Source organism: Pithys albifrons, chromosome 5 (assembly GCF_047495875.1).
Source record: "Pithys albifrons albifrons isolate INPA30051 chromosome 5, PitAlb_v1, whole genome shotgun sequence".
Classification (NCBI taxonomy): Eukaryota; Metazoa; Chordata; class Aves; order Passeriformes; family Thamnophilidae; genus Pithys; species Pithys albifrons.
Window position 1 is genome coordinate 41,973,396 of NC_092462.1, and position 12,738 is coordinate 41,986,133.

The window sequence follows — 12,738 nt, forward strand, 5'->3', positions numbered from 1 at the left end:
TGAGAGGAAGTGGAGCACGCTCTTGAAATACCTTACGTAGTTTCTGGAAAGTGCTCAGCCATTTGCTGCCTGTGCACAGATCACTGCTGAAAATATTCTTTTAAAATGTGCTATGAAGATGACTAAAAGACAAACTGTGAGAACATACTGAAAAATTAAGAAGCTGATCTAATCATAGAACATGACTGAAGAACACCATTACTTCAGGTGGGTGCAGCTCTAGCCTATCTGCTGCACACTTTGGCTGATGGACAGATACAAGTTTGAGACTTATTACCTGTGTTTTAACAGTATGTATCTCAACTGGGTCTCAGTTACACCATCTCTAAGAGAGGGATAAAATTTCGTATTCCTGTCTGATGACAGTGTTACCAGCATCATTAATAAAGACTTCAGATACCTTCCAATGCTGGACTTCATGGTGTAATAAGGAAATCACTGCTGTTCATTTAAATAAAGATGCTATTCATCTGCAGGATATAATAATGTTGAGGGAAACTGTTCAGATTTATTATTTCTTCCCTGCAAGCATTTAGCAATAAAACTTCCATTGATTAAAGAAGTGAGTCACTTTCAGATTAATAAAGAATACATTCATTTCCTTAACAGACTGGAAGGAAACCCACATTTATTTCTTTACCAACAAACTTATGAACAGATGGAATTCAGCACTGACCTGGTAGCCTGCAGTTTTTAAGTACTTGAAACAAAATGGACATGAGAGCAGACTTCAGGCTGTTCAGGGAATTAGTAAAGTCCCCTGGTAAAATGTTTTTGCAGATGCTAGTCATTTTTCAAATATCACCTCCTAAGGGCATGGGAGCAGGCAATTCCTGAATGTCAGAAGTCAAGCAGACAAGGCAGAAGAATGGCTTGGCTGAACAGGAATCTTCTCTTGGAAATAAGGGGAAAAAAGAAGTGTATGCCCAGTGAGAGTAGGGTCAAGTGACATGGGAAGAATTCAGAGATGCTGCTTGCCACTGCAGGGAGAAAATTTGTGTGGCCAAAGCTCAGCTGGAGTTGAAGCTGCCAGAAATGTGGGTGAAAATAAAAAGTTTTTTCAAATACACTCATGGCAATAGGCAGTACAGAAATATCATTGCCTGTTACAGAATGAGGATGGTCACCTCACAATCAGGGACAGAGACAAGGCAGAGGTGTTTAATACTTTCTTTGCCTCTGTCTTCAACATGGATGATGGACCAAGGGGGACTCAGTGCCCTGAGCTGGAGGACCCTGACTGGGAGAATGATCAACTCCCAGCTGACCCTGAAACTGTGGGATCTGCTGCTCCAGCTTGAATCCCTTCAAAACTATGGAGCCTGATGGGATTCATCCCAGAATCCTCGAAGAGCTGGCTGATGTGACAGCAAAACCTCTCTCAATGATTTTTGAGTGGTTTTAAGAATCCAGAGAGGTCCCAGCTGACTGGAAGCTGGTGAACATTGTTCCAATTTTCAAGAAGGGCAAGAAGGAGGTCCCTGGAAACTACAGGCATGTCAGTCTCACTTCAGTGCCCCATAAAATCATGGAAAAGATTATGCTGGAAGGTATTGAAAAACACCTGAAAGACAATGCAGTCACTGGTCACAGCCAGCATGACCTCATGAGATAAAAGTCCTGCTTATCCAACATGATTTCCTTTTATGACAACGTAACCCATCAAGGTCAAGGGAAGCCAGTCGAAGTAATCTTTTTGGATTTCAGTAAAGTTTTTGATACTGTTGCTCACAGGATCCTTCTGGACAAACTGTCCAGCACACAGCTGGATAAACACATCATGTGGTGTGTGAGCAATTGGTTCATGGGTCAGTCACAGAGAGTGATAACGAATGGGGTAACATCAGACTCCTGTGCGGTCACTAGCCTACCAGATGTAGTGAAACTTCTGACACCACCTGGGAGCCCCCACCTCAGATCTATCAACTGGAGTTACAACCTCTTTCTTTACAGTAATTTTATAATTGAGACTAGGATTCTTCCATTAATGCATTTCTTTCTGCCTCTGATTCTAACACAAATGAGCATAGTGAGATCAGGTTGTAGTAAAGAAAGAATCATTGTGGTTTTGATTATTTTGCTGCATTTGATGGCAAAAGCTTCAAGTGAGTCAGAAGATAAATATTTCTCAAATAAGACACATTCTTACAGGGAATATGCTTTGTCTGTTTGTACCTTAAGTGATGTGATGCAAAGATGCACCTTACCAAGACTGTGCTTACATGTACATGCATGGCAAATCACATTCTAACCATTCTGCTCATAAGACACACTTTGAGACGTAAATATTGATGAGCTGAATTTGCATTTGTGGAATATACATCTAAATCCAAATTTTGTGCACTACTCTTCCTTCCAGCAGGCAAAATTCTGAGCTTGCAGCACTCAGAATATTAAACGACTCGGAATCTCAGGAAAGATGAATCTAGGTCTTAGAGTTGTCTCCAATTCTTTAGTACTGAAAATTGCATTTGCTTGGTATACAAGAATCTCACAGCTCCAAATCAGAATTTCTAGATTTGTTTCTGTGTATCACTTTCTTCTGGTAAGCATTTAGAGGTCACAAATCCGCTGCATGGACATAAACTCTGAAGCAAACTAAAGCCACTCAGATCTTATTTTATTAAAGCAAATTAATTTGCCTCTGTCCATAAATATATATATAACATATATAACAAGTCATCTTGTTTTAAATGTCCACTTTGTTACAGAGACAGTTCTGTTACTTTATTTGCTTTCACAAAGTGGAAAATTCCCTCTCTTTTCAGGTTTTCCTACTAAGAGGGAAACTAGGAAGAAAAGCATTAACCACCTGCATGAACACTACTGGGAGAAAAAAACCCACAAACAAAGCCAGAAAACATGTAGTCACAGAATGAAAATCTTTTTTTGAATGCTTTTTTTCACATAAACTTCACATAAGCAGTTTTAATTCTGGCACATCCTTACCTGTGAACATGATTATTTCCTTTGAGTGGACTTGTAACTTTAGCACTATTTTGATTTTGGAAATAAATTCCTATACATCCTGTACTTTTATCATGTAAAGACATGGTGTGATGTGGGGAAAGGAAAATCATAATCATGCTATACGTCAGTTAATATTCTGGTAATATTCTAGTGCTGATCTTCACAGAAAAGTACAAAACTGATAATGCTGTACAAAATTTGTTAATCACCTATAGAGACTATGTATTTTTTATCAATGGGTTGCTACATTTTTCCTGTACTATTATAAAATCCTACTCTTTAAGGTCAATTGAACCACAGTTTTCACTGTAAGTAGAGATCAAGTGGTTCCCTACAGTGAAGACAGCAGCTCTTTACATAGTAATGCTTTCTTATTTGTTTTTACTGCAGGAAATCATAAAATGCATTAAATGACAGAGACTCTTACTTGATTTAAAGTAAGATCCTGCTCTGAAAAGTGACTTCATACAAGACTGTTTATTGCCTCTCAGTGGCACTACAGCAAATAATTGTTTGAGAAGGAAAGGATAGGTTTTTTCCTTCCATATTGCTTCTTGAATCCTATCTTCTAAACTCATCCTAGGCTGATGTTCCCTTTCTGATCATCAGCAGTAATAAAGATACTGCAGAAGAAACTATGCACTCAGAGACACCCACACAACACCCTCCTTCTCCAATAAGGCTGTGCAGTTACAGCTTGGCTTTCTCTCTCATTGCTATAACCTCACCCCATCTCACAACATAAGCAACTTGCAGTAGGCAATCACAGAGTTTTCAAACTTCTGCCTATTCTTAGCATTAATACTTTAAACACAAACATCTGTAGGGACCACAGGCATGAATGCTCAGATATAGTAGCAAAGTATAGCTGTGAAAAACTTTCAGCCTGACATAGGACACCAGTGCCTGGATATAGATTCTCGTATGCCTTGTGCAATTCAGCCATTTGGAGTAACTCCTTGCTTTGCTACGAACAAAGGAGAAAGAAACAGTTAATTCTTTCTTTCACCCATATAAAATATTTTAACATGATTTCCCAATGCCTAATCAGTGTGTTTTGTCTTATTTCTGAGAGTACACCAGTCTTTCAGAGGTTGCTTCCATGGGCTCAGAAAGAGAAGCATAACAGGAATTTCTTCTCCCAACCATGAAGCAGACCCACTCTGAGATGAAAGAAACTAGTGACAGGAATAAAATCTACAATCCTCTTGCCCTTTACCATAACTCAAAGTCATGATAGAATTTACAGCTCTGCAATGACAGGCTTAGCTTTTGTTTTGTTGTATTGTACTGCAGCAGTGAACATTTATTCCCTATGCTCTTTGAGTTTTGCACACAAGGATGCTCTTTCCCATCCACTTTCTCCGCCCACCCACCCAGAATTCTCACATTTGCGATGAATGAACATTTCCTCCCCTCTTCATTCTGCTGCTAACTAAAAGTGCTTAGGATGCTGCACTGTTGAAGGAAACAATTTCAAAGGGAAAATATTTCTGGTTCAGATGAGTTCAAGGATTTTCACAGTACAAAGTCAATGGTATAGCCCAAAATCACTTGTATTGCCTCATATGAAAGAAGGATAGTCTCCCTACACTTGCACTTCTGCCAAAGGCCCTCTATGGAGAAATGCTGCTTTTTTCCTACTCCTGATACTGGTCTTTTACTCACCAAAATCTAATTGCTCATCAGTTGGGCACACTTTACCTATCCACCCCATATCTAACAAGGCAAAGCAAGACTGCAGAAACTATCACCCTTGATTTCAGGGGTGAGCAGGACATGGCAGGCACACACTGCTGACCAGTCACAGCTGTCACCATGTACTCGACATAAAGGCAGTCTGCATTATTCCCTGGCATTTGATACATTGAAGTGCAATGGGGCATCTTTGGTCATGGTGCTAACAGCATTTTGGACACTTGTTGGTTTTACTTTTTTCATTATTAGTATTGACACTGGTCTTCTCAGGTCAACCAAAGCTCTACTGTGAAAATCCTGAAATTAAATAGGCAGTGTAGCCCTACAACCAAGAGACTCTTATCCTACTGAAATAAAGCATAAATCACACATAAAGCATTAACCCACAGCCAATGGGGTTTTACCTAAAAGACAAAAAAAAGGGAGTGGATTTTTCAGCAGCATTTATAATTTTCTCAGGAGTCACGATCTCTATTTACAGTTGTGCTTTTCTTCATGAGAATCATTACATTTTCCCTCCCTCAGCAGTCAGTGCTCATGCCTCTCCAAAATATCAAGTACCCAGATTTTTTAAATGATTCTGTTCCAATCATCATATCATATCAGAAAATGGTTTAAGAACACAAATTACCCTTCAAAATTTACACAAAAAAAAAAAAAACTAGTACAAAAGTTCCCAATGCAAAATATTTCCCTTGAAAGCACACCTCAAACCAAACACATTTACTAAGACAACCAGAGGAGACTCTCAGATCTCTTCATGACAGTAGGCGATTTACAGGCAGACTATTAGCTGAAAAATGAGGCATTTCACAAGGTTAGTAGGTTACACACAGTAACACTATAAAAAGCAAGAGATGTGGTTCTTATTTGTCCTCCCACTCTCCCTAAGTAATCTTTAATCAGATGAATTGTCATGGCAACTTGATTTATACACCAAGGATACCAGCAAAGACAAGTCAATTCCCCTTGGGGAACTTGTGAGTAGAAAGAGTCCTGCTTGTTCTGGCACTGTCAGAGACTAAAGTTAAATGCCCTTCCCTTTTACATGTTCACCACATACTGCCAGAGCAACTTTTCCCTGCAGTGGTACGCCCTGACAGATGCTCTTGCTCAGATTACAGCCACGAGCCTCCAGTTTATGTCAAAAGGCAAGACTGAACTGTTTGGAAAATTCCTCCCATATGTACTTTACAACCTTTTACTATATGAGAGTCAAGTTCAAACAGAAATCATGACTTTCTGAAACTAAGACTGCACTGGACTTGCTCTGTGCAGACTGAACACAATGGATACCGTCCTGTGACTCTCACTGTGGTGACTGACCCTCACACTAGTAACAGAGCTACCCTGAGTATCATGTAAACATACATCCCAAGAGGGAAGACAGAATTCTTCCACTGATTTTTAAGAATGTTCAAACTTGCACAGCATAGAGGAGAATAAACAATTTAAAAAAAACCAAACCCAAACAACACATCCCACAGCAGATAGGCATTTATTAAAGTTCATCTCAAAACAAACAAAAATAATAAAGGACATTAAGGCATCTTGTATTCAAATAACAGTTCATATAGTAAAGATGACTTCTCTTTCTCATACAAGAGAGCAAGATACGAAAGAAAAAGGAGCTCACCCAAAAAAGAGTTCTCCCAATATGTTTGACAGATTGCTGACTTCCACTGTCCCATCAGTCAGCAAACCCCTCTAAAGAATGGCCATTTCTCCAGTGAAAGAGCTACAAAATCGCAACACTCACTGAGACATGTACAAGAGAGCACTTTTCCATCCCCTCAGACGCGCTGGAGAAAGACCAAGCTGGAATATTGCGAGAGTAAAGAAGACACATTTCTGCTGTAACCACAGACTAGAATGCTCGAGCAGACAAGAATTTTGGCCTTGCTTTCACTAGTACTTCCTATTTTAACTAGTGAAAATGGGACCACAAGCACTAGTCTGTTTTGCAATGCAACACATCTCATATTCTCCTTTCATGTTCATATTAGATAAACAAATGACAGAGCTCTTATTTCCATGGAATAATTTATTATGATCAATTAAAAGCTGTCAAGTGACCAATCACTGTTATAGTGCTCTTTTCTTCAATCGGAATAAGAACATCATGAAATGTTTACAGTATCATTGGGTTCACTATAACAGGATTTTACTACAGACTAAAATATAAATTAATAAACACTGCAGCACTATTCACTTCACCACACTGACTCTCTATATCCTTTGTCACATTCTAACCTTCATTTAAGGCAAGTTTGTTGTTTTTTTTTTTTCCAAAGAAGACCACATAGTCTCTACATAAACTTGTGTAACTAGACTTACAAGTTAGGAAATCAAGCTTTATAAAATGTTTACTTCAACAGATATGAAAGTTATTAAGAGAGAGGTGGTGACCCAAAATTACACTGTATTAAAAGGTGGAGTTTCCTTGTATCAAAGTCCTTTATTCATCATCTTTAGAACCAGTTTTGCTTAACTATGAAAGAGACACAAAAAGAAAAGTATTCAGAGTTTAGACTGCCATTCCATTTATTAGGAAACAAGAACATTATCTCCATCTCACATTGAACACATATATACTTAATTAACAATACAGACTGTGCTACTGTACCAAGAGACTGAAAGGCATCAAAATTAATTCTTAAGCTTAAACACTAAATGAGCTTACTTCCTTAACATGAAAGTTGAACTAATAAAAAACAACAAAAAAGAAACCCCAGAAAAACCTCAGGATACCCTTTCTGTTTAATCTGAAGTCTCCGTAACCAGCTCTCCACAATAATAAAGATGAAGTAGTGCAATATTATCTTCACACATCTCTAAGAGAATCCCCATATAGAAATTTAGACAATATAAAAACAGACATTAACTTAATGTTTCTCATTTTTTAAAGCCAAGTTCATAATTATTAAATGTAGAATGCCTATTATGAAATTTATCTGGAATCCAAGACATCCACTACAAATAGCCACTTTTAACTTAGAAAGGACTCTGCCCCAAACGACCCTCATCATTTACTTGCTCTTAGTTAACAACTGGAACTGGTGCTAGGTTTCACACTGAAAATTATTCATACTTGTGTGAAATAAAATAGTTTGCTTTCAAAATGGTCAAGCAGTGACTTTTACTGAATTAGCAAATGTAAGAGGGTGGAAGAATTCAATGATGAGGGAGCAAGTAGAAAATAATTATTCACTGGAGGAGGTATAGCAGAGAATGAGGCTTGTAGGAGACAATAAAGTGCTTCCACCTGGGACAGCTCCCTTTTAATGCTTACTTGTCCACTGCCCTCCAGAACCCAGCAGCACCACTAACTTTATTTTAAACCTTGTTGTCATATGAAGACAGAATAATTGCAGTACATTTCGTCAGCAAAATCTCCTCATCGTAAAATTAAAATTTGATTGCTTAATAAATAAAAAAGAAATATTCAACCAACCAAGGTCAAAAAGCAATCAAAGTCCTTCTGACTAACATTCAGAAGGACTAGCATTTTAAAGCATTTGAGAAATACATAACTTAAGAGTCCAAAATAAGCAACACTTCTTACTCACTCTTTACTTACAGTAAAAAGAGGTAACTTGAAAATACTTACATGCTGGACACACATAGAAATTAATCAGACACCATAGTCAAATCCAAACATAGTTGGAAGAAAAGCAAGAAAAAATACATCAGATCAGTTTTCTTCAGATACAAGCACAAATAATTTTTAATGTACATACACAGTAGTTTCATAAGACTGCACATAATACAGCCATGTTACCTTAATTACGTCCACCCAGTTCCATCCTCGTGGAAGCTCCCCTTTGTTATCTGCAGAATAAGAAGGTTTTATTTTCAACACACAAGCTAAGGGGAATATTTATCTTTCTTCAAAATCAAGACACAGAATTCTAAATATCCAAACTCCTCAGCTTCTCCATTATGAAGCTATGAGGACAAAACCAGATTTTAATGTCTTAAACACAGCTTGTTCTTCAACCAACCTCAAATGCACACACAAGAATAAATGGCTTTAAGCTGCAGCAGTGGAGGTCCAGAATAGATATTAGAAAAACATTTTTCACTGACACGAGTGGTTAGGCATTGGAGTAAATTGCCCAGGGAGGTGGTGGAGTCACCGTCTCTGGAAGTGTTCAAGAGATGTCTGGATGTGGGACTTAGGGATACAGTTCAGGGATGATTATGGTGGTGCTGGGTTGACAGTTGGACTGGATGAAATTGAAGGTCTCTTCCAGCCTTGATGATTCTGTCATTATGTGATTCAAACTAATTCTGTTTGAATAAAAACACCTCAGTCCACCTGAAATTTAATTTAGAAGGTAACTCCCACATGAGTTGGGCTGATCAGCAATGATGAATTCTGTCAAAGAACAAAATTTTATGCAGCTTTTCCTTTACACAGTTAACACTAAGCCTACCAATTACACATTAGGTTAGGTAGATTATATGCAGAAACCTCTATCCCAGGGTACCAATTATTGCTGCAATAACATCTAAACAAGTAAAACAGAGATCACAGACTTAAAGTAGTTAATCTTATAAACAAGTGACTACTGCCTTTGACTCTAGCAAGAAATCATTGCTATAAAATTAAGATTTTCATACTGATCAAAAAAGAATATTATAGTGAACAAACCTGTTTTATCAGCTAGTTTTCGTTTCTGGGTTTTTGATAACTGCTCCTTTTTCTCTTTTTTCTTACTTGCTGGCACATCAGGAGTTCCAGTTGCAATACTATTGCTTACTGAAGTCTGAGAAGGATAAAAGTGGTTGTAAATACTTGTGTATTAGTTCCACAGATACCTCTGTGTGGTGTGACTACTGAACCTGACATCCTGAAATATCTTGACTGTCAGAAAGAAGCAATGCCATCAGCAGCCTGCAGCTTTTAATCAACATAGCATCAGGATTGTAGTTTTAAAAAAAGACATACGTTGGGGACTAGAATTATTCACTTTTACAGTTGGAAAGAGCATCTCTTTCACTTTTCAAATTTAATCATAGAGTGTGATTTAGATTTCAGTGAAGGGATTCACACTTCCCAAACACGGAAGCCATTCCTTCTTCCTCAAAGCAGATCTGCAGCACAATGATGGCAAATAATGTCCTTACACAACACAAAAGCCACAAATTGACCCAGCCTGACTCCTTAAGACCCTCGAGGTGCACTTATGCAATCCACTACATTTGATGAAGGCTGCAGTAAAGTGCCACACCCCTAACCTTCAGCAGACACCTTAAATCTGTTTCAGCTTCCTTTAGTTTTGCTTCCACTCCAAGTCTCCATGTTTATGTTACCCTGTGGGCCAGAATAGCACCCTACAAACTGTTCAGTATAACAGCAAAGTAACAGTCAGATATGACTATAGAGCATTGTGGCATCATGCTCTGTGTGACACTTTTAGCCACTAACATGTATACCCAACAAACTGACTGGCAACCTAAAGAGAGAGCTATGAATTATTCAGAAAAGTAATAACCAATTTTTTAGTTTTAAAAGCACAAAATTAAAATGTGAATTTATCTACTTACCACAGTGTTAACAGGCTGATTTTCCATGAACACCTCTTTATTGTCTTTGGCATATTCAAAAAGTGTGTATGTCATAGCAGTTCCAAGATTCGCTTCAACTTCTACCATTAACTTCTCCAATATACTTTGCTTAATAGCTGAAGATCTGAAAGAAACCATCACACTCAAATATAAACTAGACAGATGAAGACAAGCTTATCAAACAAAAAGCCCCCACATACAAGGCCAGGGAGTGAAGCTGTCATAAATACTTACATTGTGTTGTTGAAGAAAGCATCCATTGATATGACTGGTGCTGTTTGTGGATATGTTTCTGGCCAAGAAACTTCTATTAAAAAGGCTTTGGGATCACCACTTTCACCTATCTGAAGGAAAAAAACGACCAACTTCATAAAGCAACTGTTTCCAGTCACCTACTAAGGATTACAACACCAATGAGGAATTCTTTCATTTCTTTTACATCAATCCAATTCCTTGAGACAACACTATTTTCATAAAGTTCCCAGTTAGAAAATGAAGCTGTTATCTGGAAAAACAATTTCAAAGCACACTGATTACAAAACAGCTGTGCTCTATATGTGACACCAGTGCAAGAATATGACGGTCAAAGGTGGCACATGAATTCTTTCTCAAGCACTTACTTGCACTATGCCTTGTCACAATACAAATCCTTCTTCGTGGGAAAGGTTATTATTGCCTTTATCTAACATGAAGTTTTGCTGTATTTAAATTGAGTTATCTTAAATTTTGACAATTATTTTTCATCTAATAAAAATTAGCAATGACTAAAGTTGGTGAAATGTAAAACAACACAGTGTAGACTTGTAAGCATATCACATTTTCCCCTTTTGAGGAAATTAAATTTTCTAAGAATGATCCTGTCAGTGAAGAAAGGCTGCACATATATGGATGGGATTCCAGTGCTATTAATTAAATTGGCCTATATGTCATTACAATTATTGACATTATTTTTAAGTTACTGGAGAAGTCATGCAAAGGTGATTCTAGATGCCTCCTCCCAGCACAGGTATATGGCATTTTCAGAAGTCTCCCTTCTGTCCCATGGGTGCCTAAGTTTTCATAAGTAAAGTTCTCTGGCTGTCCAAAGATCTGACTCAGTCTGTGCTCTGAGAAACTTCCAGGTCTTTAAATCTGAGCAAGCTGGTGAGAATTTCATGCCAGAATCTAGCGGCGTATCCTGAGCTCATCACTCCTTGTATGTCTCTCCTGAGCAGAGCTGTATCAGTCCACGTGCCCAAAGCATTTAGTGGATTTTCTCTTTAGCAGGTAGAGAGAGCACGTCCAACTGCCTCTGGACAAGAGACTGGAAGCTTGTAACTGAGCAGTAAGGAAGGTTCAAAGTTTTATATACAAACATCTCTAAGTTTCTATGTTTCTGACCAGCTGGGGGAAGTGCTACTCAGCAGGCTGGCTCCTTCAGATGGTTTGACAGGTCTGGCTATGCAGGGCATAGATACGCAAGCAGGATGCCTGGCTAACGGATAACCGGCTGGTGGTGCCAAGCAATAGGACAAGAGGCAATGGGCAGAAACGGATCCACTGGATCCATCTGAGTATGAGGAAGGACTTCCTTACTGTGTGGGTGCTGGAGCACTGGAACAGATTGCCCGGAGTGGTTGTGGAGTCTCCCTCACTGGAAGTATTACAGAAGCATCCAGACACAATCCTGTGCAGCGAGCTCTAAGATGACTCTGCTTGAGCAGGGAGGTTCGACTAAATGACCCTCTGGAACCTTCCAACCTGACCCATCCTGTGATTCTGTGATAAACCCACTCTGGGAGCCGGTTCCTAAACATAAGACACTGTGCTGTGAAGCATCATTATACCAGAGATCCCGAACAGCGGCCTACAGATCAACCCTTCTTTGCACATCGGACACCCTTTGGCTTAGCAACCCCTGGCACGGCAACCACCAGGCAGCAAAGGAACTTCGAGGTGCAACTTCGCCTTACCCTGTACTGGAAGGACACGGGGCTGAGCTCCCTGAAGCACAGGTCTCCCTCGTAGATGGAACGCAGCGCCTCCAGCTCCATCTGCAGCCAGAGCAGAGGAGAGTAGAGCAGAGCACGGGTTACCGATCGAGGCCCGGCATAACACTCCCACGCGGCCGCGGTCGGTGCGCGAAGCCGTGCCCGGCTCCCTCCTCCCGTCCCTCACCACTCCAGTGCCCGCCGCCTCCCTCCGCCCCCGGCGCCGCCGTCTCTCTCCACAAGGCAGTGCCTCCCTCCCGGGTCCGCTGTGCCGCAGGGAGCAGGGCCCAGGACCCACCTCCTGGTCCTCGTTGGCCGCCATGGCCGGAGGTGCCGCCGCCCGGCCCGGGCCCGTTCCCGCCGGGGCTGGGCGGGCCTGGCCAAGCGGCCCCGCCTTCCCCGTGCCACCGCCTCCGTGCTCTCCCATTGGCCAGTTGCGTTTCCTCCTGCCGTTCATTGGCTCTCTCGCGTGTGACGTCCCCTCCCCTATTGGCGGGGGCGGTGTGGCGGAGGCGCCGATTGGTTG

The 12,738-nt window shown here is 40.1% G+C and overlaps 1 protein-coding gene across 1 annotated transcript; it reads right to left on the reverse strand.

Moving 5' to 3' along the window:
* Positions 1–6,149: 6,149 nt before the first annotated feature.
* Positions 6,150–12,608, reverse strand: RWDD4 (RWD domain containing 4). Its single transcript, XM_071555179.1, has 7 exons — positions 12,511–12,608; positions 12,195–12,275; positions 10,477–10,586; positions 10,222–10,366; positions 9,326–9,440; positions 8,450–8,499; positions 6,150–8,281 (listed from the first exon to the last, which is right to left on the reverse strand). The coding sequence occupies exons 1-7, from the start codon at positions 12,532–12,534 to the stop codon at positions 8,234–8,236; spliced, it is 573 nt and encodes a 190-aa protein (XP_071411280.1). The 5' UTR covers positions 12,535–12,608; the 3' UTR covers positions 6,150–8,233.
* Positions 12,609–12,738: the final 130 nt, after the last annotated feature.